The 16,557-nt window shown below is 33.6% G+C and overlaps 1 protein-coding gene and 1 pseudogene across 1 annotated transcript; one reads left to right on the top strand and one right to left on the bottom strand.

The window, feature by feature from the left end:
• Window positions 1-1,912: 1,912 nt before the first annotated feature.
• On the top strand, window positions 1,913-3,266 carry LOC112100024 (annotated as a pseudogene).
• A 1,541-nt stretch (window positions 3,267-4,807) lies between these two features.
• Window positions 4,808-7,100, bottom strand: LOC18049832 (mitogen-activated protein kinase kinase kinase 7). Its single transcript, XM_006444822.2, has 2 exons — window positions 5,198-7,100; window positions 4,808-4,973 (listed from the first exon to the last, which is right to left on the bottom strand). The coding sequence occupies exons 1-2, from the start codon at window positions 7,098-7,100 to the stop codon at window positions 4,825-4,827; spliced, it is 2,052 nt and encodes a 683-aa protein (XP_006444885.1). The 3' UTR covers window positions 4,808-4,824.
• Between the last annotated feature and the right edge of the window lie 9,457 nt (window positions 7,101-16,557).

A 16,557-nucleotide genomic window follows, 5' to 3' on the forward strand; every position in this document is an offset into this window, starting at 1 on the left:
AAGTAATGCTTTCTTATAAGCAATCTTTTGCGAAATAAAACATTTGGGGTGTCATGAAACAACATTGTCTTGTACATTGCAATATATTTCATCAAAACACACGACGTTTATTCATTTGAGACTGGAGTTTCTGAAAATTTTTAACTCATATATGAACAACCCATCACCAAGTGAAATCAATTGTGATGTCACTTGAGAAAAAAATAAATGAGTTTAAAATTTACCAATTTTTATGTATATCTATGCCATGCCCCCTAATTATTATTATTATTATTATTATTATTATTATAGGTTTTATGTTATGACTTATTGAAGTGCATGACTTCGCTATTTTAATTATTGTTTCATCTTTGCCAATTTTATTAATTTTTATGCGTAGGTCATGCGAGACTCAAAAATGAACTTTTGTGGCTTGTTTAAGACTATACACGTAAGGAAAGTGTAAAACATTTATTTGAAAATTTTTAAATTTTTCACTTGTAACATTTATGTTTTTCTTATTGAATCAACTCACTGGTAATCGATAGACCCATGCAGAGAGAGAGAAAAAAAAAGAAGTATTTCATATAAAATTTTTAAGTCCCCATTCATTTGTTATTTTTTCAATCTCTGAATTGAATGAGGGAATTTGTTAATACTGGTCTCCCTACATTAATACTCGAAGGTGACAATCACTGCCCAATCATGTCATCCGTGGGCTCCACGTGTCACGACTCTTTGTCGTTTGATTAAATAATTACGTTAATGGGTTAGCGTTACCATCTTCCTGTTGGCTGGTTGCGCCAACCAGCATTACTCAACGGAAGGAACGCCGCTTTTACTTGCTCAAACTGGGCGCTATTTATTTACAAAAGAATAATCAAAATTCCGTTGGTGCATAACATCTGAATCCGTAGGTTCTATTGTTTCTTAACCAGAGCACAGTTTATCCGTATAAATACAGGGACCTTGATGTTATTTCCCTGAACGTCCTTCAAATCCATGCGGACAATTATTTGATTCGCTGGAAATAATATTGGCTTCACTTTTTCTGCTTTTCGGCGGATCTTGTGGACGTTCCGAGCCTTGATGCTCTGAGCGAAGCAACAAACCGAGTAATTTGAGCATCACTAGAAGAAATAAAAACATATCTATGAGATACTGAAAAGTCCTTTCAAATACTATTTGCTACAATGCTGGTTGGTGATTGGTGTATGAAATGAAAGAATTTTTTTTCTTTCTCCCCCTCCATTTCTGGCAAGTTTGTGGCCTCTCCTTTCTTTCCATTATTTCACTTGTCATTTTGATATTCTTGCATTGGGTGCTTCATTCGATGGAAATCGTTTTGGCTTTGAATTTGAATTTCTGTTACGGTGTTTAAAATATTGTGCTATTTCATTTTATAAAATAAAAAAAACTATTGAAGTTTCGGTTTTTATTATATTTCTTCCAGGAAGACCAGAGGGTCACAACATGTTGGAATATTCACCAATATTAACGTGTGCACCACCTCTAAGGAGTGATTGGCCGGAGAGCTAGCTTCATAGTTACACCAATGCAATTGAAGCTGGGTATTCACATAGATGTGTAACTTCTCTGGTAGCATCCGAACCACCTTGTTCTGTGAACGACACTGGCTTAGTCGTCGAAGAGTTAATCCTAGGAAATTTTAGGGGAGTGAATTCAGGTTTAGTTAGCAGACCAAATAGTAATAAATATCTCTAGCCAGGGCCAGTGGCAACGTCTACATCAGTTAGCTAGTGGGTCTTGATATAAGGCTTTGCGTGGATATTGTATGTCCCAAGACAGGAATATGTTGAGACCAGGTTTGCGAGTGGAAGTGATGACTGTTCTGTGAACGCATAAATGAGACATGCTTCCTCTTACCATTTTTTTCCTCCGCACTCTTTCATTGGAAGTGATTAAAAGAAATATGGAACCGACTATTTATAACTCATGCAGAAAAATTCTACTGTCACTATCGAAAATCCTGCTAAATGCTAATGTCTGCTGTGTCCAGTTCTCTGCTTTATTTACTCATTTATTGGCTTTTGGATCTATTGATTACAAGCTCTACTGTTATTATATACGTACATGGATTCCTAGGTGCAAATTAGCTGAACATGAGAAAGCTGTTTATTAAGACTCCGTTTGTTACAGTTTTTCAAATATTTAAATAGAGATTTTATAAATAGAGTTTTTACTACAAAAATTTTAGTTGTTTGATTATCAATAAGAACTTTTATAAAAAATTTATAAAATTACTTTAATAGGCAAGTTTTTTAAAATTATGTTATGAAAAAAATAAAATAAGATTGTTAAATAAATAGAGAATATTCTACATATTTTAACATTTAAAAAAAATTTAATCTCTACTCTTAAAATCTCAAAATTTGAGCTTTTATTAATAGAGACAAAATAACTTATCTGAACTTAAAAGACTCCATTAGATAAACAACTAAACAAAAAAAAAAAATTATGATAAGAGTTTATAAAATTAGATAGTACTTATATCCATTAAATAAGTTATATCAAACGTCTATTAAGTAAAATTTTTGGGAACGGAAACCCTAGTAAAAAAAAACCAGCCCAGCTGGGCTGTCCTTTGGCGCTTGCAGTTTAACTTTTAGGGGTCACACTAATGAAAAGGTTTGTTACCCTGCGGCCTGCTCTAGATTTGATGAAACATTTCAGAATGTATTTAATTTGCATATTTACACGTATAGTTTCTTATTCTTTAGTTTGCTTCCTCCGAATTTTATGGGTTTATCTGTTTTGGATGGATATATAGCTTGCGGTTCAGAATCTAATGAGGCAAATTTTTTCAGTTACAAATTTGAAGATTTATATTGCAAGGTCATTCTTATGATTTCTGATTGTCTATTAAAAGCTTGATTGAGAATATAATGATGGTTTATTATATTCTACTTGAACATATACACACCCATTGATTTGTCATCTTCGGGAGTTATATGGAAGATGTGTGGTATTCGACACTTTTTCTGTTCTAAAACAGTATTTGTTTATATCTTTAAGTAGCCTTACAAATAAGTTCCAACCAGTTTCATCTACTTTGTTTTCTTACTTCTTAGGTTGACCGTTATTATAGATCTCTGCCGATGCCAATCACTTCTCACAAATTTGGATCCATTGATCCTAATTTTAGATACGGGATTGGTGATGATAATGGACAGTTTGTTTCGAGTGTTTGTTGGAGACAAAGGTCAAACATGGTTGCCGCTACCAGTTCAAGTGGAAGTATAAAATTATTGCAAATGGGGCAGTGAATGTCGTTTCGGTTCGTGTCTTCGTGTTCAGTTCTATTCCTTGAGCGGTGTTTATTTGCTTGCCACTACCAAGTAGATATGTTTTTACTTTTTGGTAGCAGAAAGCGATTTGAAACAAGGTACCCCGTCATGTTGAACACTCGAAAAAAAAAAGAGAGAGAGAGAGAGAATTGAACTCTAGCTACTATTTTAATGCAGTGAAATGTCTTGAATGAGAATAGAGATTTTGAAACACAAATGAAGCTGAACCTCTCTAATTTCTGGTATACGCCAGCAACATATTCTTCTATTCGAGTACACCAGCTGAACCCTTTAATAGTAAAACCCAAATGAAGCTGGCTAGAACTTGAATGCTGTTGGTAGAACTTGGGCTATGGGCGACACTGCCTCCAAGTGTTGGAGGTCCAGTTATTGAAGATCTTGTTATCTTCTGATTCATTGTCCCATCTCATTTAGACAAGTTCATCATATTGATCATAAACATGCTTGAAAGTTGGACGACGGATGCTCGGTGATATCAAGAACTTTGTATTGCCACACATTCTGTATGAGAAAATAGTTTGTCAGCAGACCGATATCCAGACAATTTTCTTGTTTCTAGAAAACTTGTGATTAGAATTTCAAATGTTTAGTGGACTCTTCTTTTCATTCGGGAAATGATTCAAAAGGAACCATGATTTCCTTACCAAGATCAGGCTATGGCCAGATCACGAGAGGAGGAGGGGCAAATTTGGTACTAAAATATTGGAACAGAAAAATGAAATGAATTTAGGGAATTCAAAAATTCAAGAAAAGCTGAATATAGAATGTGGTTGCTGCTTAAAACTGTACCTTAAAAATGGTTGAGGTATGCTAAATTTTGATGTAATAAGTGTAGTTTTATACTTTTTGCAGAACAATTTTTTTTTTTAAAATTTTTGTTCATTGTTAGTGCAAAATCCCCAGCAATTTTTACTGTGCTAATTCGTTTTCTAACACAACATTATTATTATTATTTTACAATGATGATCAGTCAAACTCCACTGCTTATAAATAAACCGTTAATGAAAATCATACTGCAACAATCATCAATGCAGCAAAGCTGATACAATAAAATTCTTCAAACAACAGAAAGCTCAAGGGAATCTTGTGTCTATCACTTAAGAAAAGAGATATTAAGACAAGTAGAAGGGTGCGTTGCTATGGCAAAAAGTTTGAAGTAAACTTCACAATCTATTGAATCTGACAGTTTTGCAATTATCAATGAAGCAAGAAAACTGAAATTAACCAACTGACCTTGAAAAGAACGCCTTTCATAATTTTGTCGAATGTTTCCTACGCTTCTTCAACTGCGTTGCTGAAAATTTGAATCTTTCATACTATAAACATTATGCATGTTGAGCAGAAATAACTAATTATACATGAATAAGGAGCACCACGAGAACTCAGTCCGCCCAAGTCTTCAACCAATGCATGGTTGGCTAATTTAGATTATAGCCAATGATCGTCATATCCACTTAGTCTTCGAGAGAGAGATAAAAGCTTCACTGTGTATTGAGGGGATCTGGTACTTTTAGGTCTAGGAGAGCTCAGAATCCGACACATGGCCAGAGGATGTTCTCTGTATTCTTGGACTCATCGCCATTAGCTGCCCTTCTGAGCTCATTCTTAAACTACGACCGCAAGGAATTAGTTGCGGAGGTCTTACAGCTCGCCCTTTTGGTGTCCCTTTAAAAACAAACCCAACGGATGTTAGTCCAATATCTTGTCAGTTATCCATCATACCTTCAGTATTACACCAGAAATTAGGATGCTCTTGGGTGCAACTTAAAATTTAAAATTTTCTAATTCAGCTTCTAGAAAAGCCTTTCAGAGCTTGCTACATCTGCTGTTTTAATAGCATTGATTTCTAGTAACAAAAATCTATATTATTGTTTCATGAAAATTGTTACCTGTTTGTTTAATAACTTTCGATTCTGACAGTTTCTTGACACCGGAGAGTTTCTTGTTCACAGCTTCGGGTGAAGGTAAAAACTTTCTTTCAGTCACAGGTGGAGATGGATCCTCTGGTGTGGTCATATTTTCGTCCCCACTTACAGAAGCTTTATCACTTCCTGAGTCTGATGTGTCTTTAGGGCTTGAACTTATTTTCTCTTTCTCCACAACTCTATAAACAAACATTTGAAAGGGGATCTCTGATATTGGCAAAACATTGTGAGTCTCCCAAGAAGGGAATTTTCTCAAAAGCCTTGACTCAATGTCGCTATAATCTACCAAAGGCATTGGCGGGTCTGGCTGGCTATTATAATGAGGGTTCATCATAATGAACCGTTTTATATAGCGAAGAATTCTACAGATGGATGAGAAGCTTGGCCGTTGATTTGGGTCAGCGTGCCAACATCTCTTTGTCAAATTTGTCACATACTTTGGTGAATGAAATGGGAACAATGGCCTCTCTCCTGCCCTAATGTTTCGACTCATTTTGTCTCCTTGAAGGTGAGCATCTTCAAATGGAACTTTCCCCGTGAGAATCTCAAAGCAGATCATTCCAAAACTGTAAACATCAGACTTTTCGCTGTACTTTGAATTTGATGCACTTTCTGTCTGCTCATTCTCTTCTAGAACTTCTGGAGCATGCCATATAAATGGATGGGTAGTCCCACTCTGAGATGGACTTTTTGGGCCAAAGTTTTTCACCGAAGACAGGCCAAATCCTGAAATCTTTGCATGCAGGTACCCTTCTGTTGAGGCACCTCTGGGTTTAAGGAGGATGTTAGAAGGATTTAGATTACCATGATAGATTTTCTTTGAGTGGAGATACTCCATTCCTCTAGCAATTTGAAGCATAAGATCAACAGCAACCGGAAGAGAAAATGGAATTCTCTTTCTTGGGCAACAAATCTCTTTGATGTAGCTGCAAAGGTCTCTACTCATTAGTTCCATAATCAGAAAACACTCTTTCTTTTCCTCATCGGTAAACCCGCACAGGAAATGCATGATATTCGGGTGGGAAAGAGATAATAGAGAAGAAATCTCAGGAACTAAGGGTTCAATGTCCCCAAAAAAGTGTCTCAAAGCAAAACTTTCACCCAACCACAGGATCTCCTTGTATTGACTCCCACTCCCTAATCTTCGCCGCACCTGGTAATCCTCAGACTTAATTAGGATTCTACTTGGTAAGAGTTTCCCACTCAAAGATCCTGAACCATCCAAGTTTTTGAAAAGGACATCTATGAGTCCCTGCTCTTGCTTAGTTGAACCTGATATTTTCTTTTGCTGGATTTTGTTGAAAAGGATCCACCTATCTTCTTTCCATACGGTGTCTATCCTATAGCAAAAATCTGGGGTAATAAGATACTGCTTCCCGTATCTCCATTGGAAAAGTTTGTGGTCCTTCCATTCTTTTTTATACTTGCCGGAGTGTACAAGTTTCTTCTTGTGCATCTGATCAGGATCCCATCCAGAGAATTCTGCTGCCGTCTCTATTGCTTCGATCAAGATCGGAATGCAACTAAGTAAATTATGGATGTAAAACTCAACACAGTCCGTGTTCTGATAAAGGGTAATGGCTTTAGCCCACCAGTCCCTAATTTCCAAGCACTGTTTAATGTAATTTTCTCCTTCTTTAAATATCCTGAAGAGCTCTTTCAATGGTTGTTCAAGAATTTTCCATTTCGCGCGTCTCTCTTCGAATCTCAGGTTTTGTCTCATCTCTTCCGCTATTGAATCATACGCAAAACTGAAAATGTCTAGCAACAAACAGCATTGCCTTTGATTTATTTGTATACTGTCTCTGAATACCATTAGCGCCTTCATACTTCCCATGACCTCTCCAATTCGTCCAAATTGCTCCATTCCAAATCAAGCTGTGTGTAAATGAAATCAATCAAATTGATGAAATTTGGCATGACGCAATATATGCATTATTGCAATATGGAGCGGAACAAGATGGCCAAACTAAGTTTGATATTTCTTACCAGAGAAAAATGGCCCAGTGGGATTCTTTTGTGTCAGAAAGAATCAAAATTGGTTCAAACACAAAAATGACAATTCCTGAAGATTTTTGCTATGTGTCAGTCACAATTAACAACAATCTAAAAACTCAGTCACAATTAACAACAATCTAAAAACAGGATATCGAACTCCAATTACTTGGCAATCCCCAATTAGATAGGTTACTGTATAATCAAACACAAAATAAGCAGGCAAGAGGGGGGGGGGGGTAAAAATGACCAGTAAGAGATTCTGGTTTAATTTTTTTTAAATGAGATTGAAAGTTTTCTGGGGAAAATTGGCCTTGATAATGTCCGAGTTCTGGGGAATTTTTTCGTCCAGAGTGTATGAGCCAAGACTTTTCCGGCTTGTTTTGGTTAAAACAATAGTTCGGTTTGGTTTGGTTGTCAAAATGTTCCCGCGAGTTTCGATGTTGTTGTTTGATTTGCCATTACCTTTTAACTAAATTTTGATTCCACGCGCCTTTGGACTATTAACAGTCTACGCGTTAAAAAATTATTCATCGACTACCGGTACCGGACTATTTTTCCCTGTATTATCATTTACAAAGGTCATAAATAGAAAAATATGAAAATAAAAATAGTTACGAATCTATTATCTGTAGGTAGGGATATTTCTATTCTATTATTTGTGTGAACTCAGTCCGCGAATAAGAAACCTTTACAATAAATTCACATCATTTTAAATATATACAAATTAACCAAAAATTTTGTATAATTAATCAATTAAATTCTTTTTATAATTTTTTTCTTACTTATGTTTCTTCGACCATTAATTTTTTTTAACAAAAATTTTATTTGATTATTTCAAGACGTTAAATGACTAAATTACCCCAATAAATATGTGTTCTTGCATTTAATTGCCTATGTATTTTAATTTTGTGATCTATAATCTAATTTATTTAATGAAATCTAATAATTTTTACCTATAATCTAATTTATTTAATGAAATCTAATAATTTTTAGTACCCTACATGTAAATAACATATATTTGACAGTCCGATGATTTTTATGAGTTTTATACCATGAACACAATATTTTAGTTTAATTAAAGACTAATAATCATGCACCATAATAAAGTAGAGTTGATATACCATTTAGAAACAATGAATTTCATTTATAAAAATTAAAAAAAAAAGTTAAAGTAAATTTTTACTACTTTTACTAGTCAAATTAAACTTAGATTAAAGTAGTCTTGGTAATAAAAATCTGAGCCGGAAAAAATAAATTAAGATAGATTTAATTAATTAATTCTCTAAAATTTTCCTAAAATTTGCGAAAATTTTGTGGATTTTTTATAATTATTTTCTAGAAAAGGATTGGGTTTACAAAAAGTACGAGGTAGTAATATCACCACCCTTATCTATATGTATAATTTAATTCTAAGAAAAAAAGTTAATTTTGGAAAATTACCACCATTGTTTCCTCTAAATTTAACAAGATTTAAAAAAATAATAATAATTGCAGCCTAGCCATTGCTTACAAAGTGTACTCCTTTCTATTTTATTGCATAGATTTCATAACTTTTTAATGATATCATAAAGGCAATTTAAATATTTAACATACTGATGTTTGCAAAAAAAAAATCAAATTCTATCCAATGATTGCAAAAAGTATTAAATTTTCACTCATTGTTGAGCTAAACTTCAAGGATCATTTTACCAAATTTCTCTTACACCCATGAGACTTATGCAATTTGTAATTTCTGGTGGACTATTGAACAATTTCAAAATTCTTGATTTTTTTTTTCTGAAATTAGAGAAGACAATAAGTGGATGATTGATTTTTTCTCATTCGTTATTGACGTATATTTTTGTAACGCATTTAAAATTAAGAAAACAATTCAAACATACACTAATATTATCATGTTTATTGTTTTACATTTCTTGTTCTCTTTTTGCAAATTGCACTAATGTTACAAAATTACTTTCAAGATCCTACAAATCTCAAAGGGGGAAAAATTATAGAAACTAGGATAAATTCATTTTTTTTTATACATGAGACTATTGCCCAAACTACAACTTATATTACATGAGATTGTAACTGATATTTACAAATTAGACTATTACTAGGAGTAGTTTATATAAATTCTTATGAAATTCTGCCCAAATTTTTAACTCTCACTAATATTCCAAGGATATATACTTCACTCACACTTGGTAAATAAGAAGACTATATTCACTCAATTATACATTATAGGGAAATTATCATTCGTATACCCTTAATTTATTCCGTTATAAAAAATACTACAACACTTTGAGGGTGTATCAATCGTTCACTCTAAGTTGACAAAATGTATTTGCCATCCACCAAATCGTTAATTGCCGTTTAAATAAAATGACATCAAAAGGGTAATTTAATCTTTTCATATGATATAAGTGATAATTTAAAGATATACAAGTGATAATAAAAGAATTTAAGGATATACAAGTGATAATTTTTCTTTGCTTTAATTTAACTTTCAAACGGCAGCTAACGGTTTGATGGTCGGCAGATAGCTTTTATAAATTTAGGGTGGACGATTGATACACCCTCAAAGTGTTTGAGTAATTTTGATAGTAGAGTAAATATATGGTATACAAATGATAATTTCCCAACAATATAATTAAAGAATGATCGCGGGAGTTTGAAGTTTGAACTCTTGCCCTCCAATGTCAAAGGCCGAGTGGTCTGTGATTAATTAATTTGAATTGCAAAAAGTAGACCGAAATTTTCAAAACAGTGCGTTTAATTAAGAACAAACTAAAGTAAGCATTTGGAACGAGGGCATGACTGATGAGGCCTTGGACAGAATGATTACGTAGCCTGGGCATAGACAGAAGTATATGAAAAGCAGGCGAATGATTGTGGAAACAACGAAATCTGGTTAATACATTAATTTATACAGGAGTCTCTGCCGTTTGTTGCCTGTTGTTGCAGGCACCCACCGGCAGCAATGATCCAAAACTGCAAATAAGTCAGTGTCACTATCTGTGTGGTCTGCATTCCTCTCTGGAGTCATTTTTTTTCTTATTTTTAACCACCTTTTTTCCCCAAAAAAAAAAATTAAAACAAAAGAAACCACCATATTAATATATTATTATCTAAGAGAAATTACCCAAATATTAAATTGCAAATTCAGTAAACTTAATTACTTTCGTGAAATTCTAAATTTTTCTATAGTCAATTATTTTGATTGGAACTATTTTTGATTATATTTTGATTCTACCTCTTTATATTCTACATTATGACACCGCAGTTGTCCCAAACATACCAATAACGTAAACGGTTACCGTAACAATTAATGCAATATGCATGAATAATTTCACACGCTTGCCATGTCCCATTCATCTGAAGAGCACAGTGCGCGCGCCCTTGGCCTTGGGTGCATTCAGTGAACACAACAAATTAGTTCTATCCGGGTTACGACTCTAAATCTTAAACCTGGTTTTAATTGGTCAAGGGAAAGCCGGCCATCGCTTTCACTCACCGAACAGTTCATAGCAATTAATTAACTGTTGCGTTTAGAGTAGTGCATGCAGAGTATCGTGCCCGTTATTCTGATATCATTATAAATTAAAAATGAAGTGTAATAGGAAATTTTCATTTGTGGTTTGTAGCCATTGACAGTGACAGTCCCACCACTTGAAAGATCTGAGCTCTGGTAGCAGCTGAGCTTATTCATTCTAATGCAGTCCAGGGGCCCTGATTGGAAGAGGGTTCGGTAAGGTAAGTCCAGTAATTACACTTATTATTAATAGGGAGTTCCTATGTTACATGAACCCACAAGAACCACACAAATTGTGGAACCCATATAGTTGTGTGGTTCTTGTAGGATGTATATGTTGCATGAAATGTAACATAGCAAAATCCTTATTAATATATTGAACTTTTTTTTTTTTTGGCCCTTTTAATTTTGAATGGTCATCATCTATTCATATTCACACAAATCGGTTAGGAGTTCCTACCCTACCTCATTAATTTAGCATGTACTAGAGTTAGGACCAGTTTGCTGGAATGTGTGGCTGGTATTAGCTTAAGGTTATTGAAAGTTTATGTTGTTTATATGCTAATTAGAAAATATTTCTTAGGCGCAGATATCTACAATTTTATACCAGATGACAATTGTATTGATTAGTACTCTATGAATAAGATCTGCTTTAAGAATTAACTAAGTTAATTAACTTTTCAATCTACGAAACTTTTGAGTTGTCCTTGATCATGGATAGATATGCTCCTGTAAACTGATAATATGCCTCAGCAATTTAAATTCAAAGTGATTATGAACTAAATAATTGTTCTATTTTGTGTCCACACACACACACACACACACACTATTTTTATGTATAAATTCTCTCCTTCTAAGGTCAATTCGGTAATTTAAGGGCTATTTCGGAGTGTCAAATTTCATACGATCATTGGAAAGCTTTGTTTTCTTCGTATTTGCTAGCTATACCTTACAACAATATATACTTAGGCCACATTATTTTAAAGCCTCTATAAAAGGCAGCAAGCTGTTGAACCGAAACTACAAGGAAAGCTAGATAGCGCGAATGATATATAATTAAGAAAAGGTGTATATTAAGGGAAGAAGTAAAAGATGAGTAGATCAGGAGGAGGAATGGAGCCGGTGGCAAACTTTGGGCCAAACGGGCAGCAGCACTCGAGAGAGCGGTGTGGCCATTTCCAGATGCCATTACATTATCCACGATTCACCAGAGCTGACTATGAGTCCATGCCCGAATGGAAGCTCGAATGCGTGCTCAAAGAATATGGCCTGCCAGTCACTGGAAATGTTGAACAGAAGAGAAAGTTTGCCATGGGAGCTTTCCTGTGGCCTTAGCTAGTTGAAAGTTCTTACCTTAATTTAATTATCTAATTTGTAGTTTGTTCTCTTCTTTTCATTTTGTCTTGATTACTTTAAAAGCAAGTATTATATAAATGCATCTATGCGCGCATGAAATTAAGTTAGTTATGGTTTCTGGCGTAGTTAATATTAATACGTTGTACGTTGGTTTGTTTAATTTCAAGTCTATAATCAGCTGGGTATTGTTTAGATGCTGATGCTGCGTATGCTTAAGGAAATGTTCACTGATTGATTTAATTAATATTAATTTGTGATTTCCTCATTTTATTTTATATATGGCTGTGATTAATTATGATTTATGCTTCTGTTGGGTTGCTACTATCAACTTCTTGGAAAAGATGTGTGTGCATGGTCAAAGCTTCTGACGATAATGGCGAATTTCAGCCTTGCTAGCGGTCCATTGCACGCTCCGGACCGGAGGAGGATTCTCCATTCACGCGTGGGCGTAGGCATGGCCCTTGTTTATTATGATGAAGATGCTGCCGGCCTGTGGTGTTAATAAAGAATGACGAGCAAAAGTTGAAATAGAAAATCAACAGCAATTTAATAAAGAGTGCTGCTATTGAGACTCAGGAACGACAAAAGGAAGATAGAAACGGCAACATATGCTGTAGTTTTCTATCCTTTCTCTTTAGAAATGAGCATGCGTGAATTTTAAGTTAGACCCACAATCAATTTAAAAAATTAAATTAAACATAATGCGTGAGCCAATAAAGCATTAACAAGAATTTTTTTTTCTCTCTCACCTCTCTTTTAGTTGGAATAGAAACCACAAACTCATTCACGCACGCACTCTTTACTTCCCTTTTGACAAACCATAGAATCACACCCACAATCAACAATCAGCCACGCACTCTTACTTTCCGTTTGACAAACCACATACGACGGACGAGCCCACAGACGACGGACCACCACCATCACGTGATCGAGGGAGTAGAACTCACGCGGTGGTGCGTTGGAGCCACGGTTCTTTGAGCTAAAAGGTCGGCGTTCCTGTTGGTTTTCATCGGCGAGGATGGTAGGGAAACGACGGTCGGGTTCCAAGCTTCAGATCAATACCTTGATCGGTTGGTGGAGTTGCCGGGATCGTGAAATCCAACCGGGTCACGTTCGTGGGTCGGGTCGGGTTCGCGGTTTTTGAGCTAAATCGATGGCGTTCTTGTTGGTTTTCGGCGGCAAGGATGGCATGGAAATGAGGGCCGACTTCCAAGCTTCAGATCAATACCTTGATTGGCCGGTAGAGTGGGCGGGATCGTGAAATCCAACCGGGTCACGTTCGCGAGTTGGGTTCGTGGGTCAAACTGGGTCAACCTCTCTCCCTTCTCATCTCCTCATCCACTCACAAAGCGCCACACCACGGCTCCCCTTAGCCAGGTTGTTGCTGCTGGAATTGTTTTTGCTGGAAGTGTTATTGGAATTTTTTTTGCTGAAAGTGTTACTGGTACTGGAATTGATGCTGGAGTTGTTGCTGCTGGAATTTTTTTTTTTTTTTTTGTGTTTGTGTGTTTTTGTTTGTCTCTGTTTCTATTCCTGTCTCAACTACAAGCTTCTATAATAAGTGTTTGGCCTCGGCACAAAATCAATGTTTGTAATAGAGATAATCAATAAAAGTTAGTTCAGTTTTTCAATTTTGTCAGTTTGGTATGGGCACAAAATTTTTTATGTTCTGATTTATTTTCGAAACAGAGCAGAGCTCACAACGTGCTGCCTAACTGAAATGAATTGAAGCAAAGCAGAGCGACATCGTTTGATGAAAAGGGAATGCTCACACGGTGCTAAGCTGAAATTAAGAGGAAAAAAGATTAAAATTAGTTTCCTATCTTCTCTATCTCTCTTGGGAGATTTGCTGGATAAAGTATAAGGAAAAAGATAAAATGAAGAAATTTGAGCTGCTTTTCCATTTTCTTATTCTTTATTTTATTATTTATTATGGTCCCATGCATTTTTGAATTGGCGTAAGGCAACGCGTGAAACCACACTAGTTTTTGTCGTCCTTTAGTCTTCCTTTAGTTTGTTTACCATTTTCTTTTAATAAAAGGGTTCCTCTATGATGCTGTAATTTTTTTTACAGCATCAATAATGTATTAATTGTGAACCATTAGATCTAATCAATGGTATACAATATTTGTACTAAAGAAATAATTTAAAAATAATGGTAACCGTTCAAGTGGGTGGATAATTTTTGTAAATTAATTGTGACCACCCTTAGAGTTTGAAACAATTTCACTTAAATAGTATATTTTATTTAAAATTACTTTTTAGCCCTCCTTTAAATTTGTAATATGATAATCTCTTTTAAATAAATCTTCCAAAATCAGTTACCATTAAGTATAAAATATAATATCAAGTAGGTTATTTAACACAAAGTCTTGTAATAATTTGTATTGTATGAATTTAATTACAAACCATTAATACCTAAACAATAATGATAATAGAAAGCATTACAATAAACTATTTTATATGTGTTTTATTAATAATACTATATGAGTCACAACAAATGAGAAATATTTTATTCACCAATTATTATTGAAAAATATATATGTCTATATAACTATAGAGTGAGAAATATTTTGATTTAAATTTTTATAAAAAAATTAAACTATTTATTTCATACAATTCAATGGTGGAGGATATAACATTATGAAATGTGCTTTGACTTTCAATATCAACCATTAGACTATGAGATATTAGTGGCTCAAATATTGTGCCAAAATTATAAGTTAAAGTATCCCAAACAATATCTTTATAATGGAAATATAAAAACATACAATGATTTTTTTCCTCATTTTGTCCATTAAATATTATTTGATGTAATATTTTATTTATTGTCACTATTAATTATCATAATAAAAGTAATGACTCTTCGTAGCATAAAAAATTTATAATTACTATCAAAGAATAACAATAAAATAATCTTTCATGATTCATAAACTAAAGTTAATTCCTGTGTTAGATTTAACTTTTATGAAATTAACAAAGTGACATTTGAAAATAAAATGAAAATAAGTTTGTGAAAGTTAAATTTTATAAGGCTGAGATAATTTCCTACCATGTCAATAAAAATCTAAAAATATAAATGATTTTCTCACTTTTTTTTCCCACTTAAATATTATTGGAGGCAATATTTTATTTATTGTCACTATTAATTATCATAACCAAAGTAATGACTCTTAATAACATAAAATTTTATAATTACAATAAAAGGATATCAATAAAATAATATTTCACGATTCATAAATTAAAACTCATTAGGAATATATATTAGATTTAACTTTTATGAAATTAACAAAGTGATATTTGAAAATAAAATGAAAATATATAGGCATATAAAACTTAAAATTCCTATCATGTAAGGATATTAATTGTAAGATAAATATAAAGTTCAGAGAATAAGTATGTTAACTGGGTGTTAAAAATAATACATACTTCATGATCAATTATACAATGACCCTTAATATTATATAAAATAGTGAGTATTTTAATATACGATATTAAATTTTATTAAAACATGTGTGATCAAGTAACTTTTATGTTACAAGCAATCTCAACAATGAGTTTATTGATGTAACTATGACATTTACTTAATTATATGTACTTAGTTGTGTTATTTATTACTATTATATCATATATGAATTTTGCAATTGCAACTTATTTATTTGATTTGTGTTAAATAACCTACCATTATATTTTATATTTAATGGTAATATATTTTGGAAGATTTATTTAAAAAAAATTATCACATTTCAAATTTAAAGGAGGATTGAAAAATAATTTTAAATAAAATATGATATTTAAGTGAAATTGTTTCAAACTCTAAGGATGGTCATAGTTATTTTACAAAATTCTCTACCCCTTACACGTTTGTTAACCGTTTACCATTTTTTTTTTACTACAAATATTGTGTACCATTGATTAAATCCAATGGTACACAATTAAAAATATTATTGATGCTGTAAAAAAATTACAGCATCATAGAGGAACCCTTAATAAAAATAAAAAGAAAGGTAGAGCAAAGACACGTCCAACGGGGCTGAAATTCGACCGGAAGCGAATAAGGCCCAACTTCCACGTAGGCCTAAACTCAGCCTGCAATTGAGTTTTCAATTTTGTACTAAATATTTGTTGCGATTAATAATTAATTGAAATAAAGAAAACAAAACACTCTTAAACAAATAGCAAATTATTAACGTAACGAGTAAATATGTCAACGAATTAATGATTTTGCCCCGATCGGATGATGAATTGGTTTGTTAAGAGGTGAATATGAAGATATTATGAAGCGGGTTTTGTTCGGTGAATTCTCAACTTTAGCACGGGACCCATTGCATTCAACTCATTCGCTTTCCCTGTCTCGCTGAATAATTTATTCAAGTCCTTCACTAAGGCTAATTAAGAAAGCTCCTAAGAAGAAGAGCGGAGGAGCAATGGATGGAGGTATGTGAGGGGCCGAAAG

The sequence above is a fragment of the Citrus clementina genome, unplaced genomic scaffold (assembly GCF_000493195.1).
Source record: "Citrus clementina cultivar Clemenules unplaced genomic scaffold, Citrus_clementina_v1.0 scaffold_3, whole genome shotgun sequence".
In the NCBI taxonomy this organism is placed as follows: domain Eukaryota; kingdom Viridiplantae; phylum Streptophyta; class Magnoliopsida; order Sapindales; family Rutaceae; genus Citrus; species Citrus x clementina.

Coding starts and splice junctions, on each gene's coding strand:
- LOC18049832 (XM_006444822.2), bottom strand. CDS start 7,100: ATGGAGCAATTTGGACGAATTGGAGAGGTCATGGGAAGTATGAAGGCG. Junction 4,974..5,197: donor GAAAGTTATTAAACAAACAG/GTAACAATTTTC, acceptor TTGTTTTTAAAG/GGACACCAAAAGGGCGAGCT.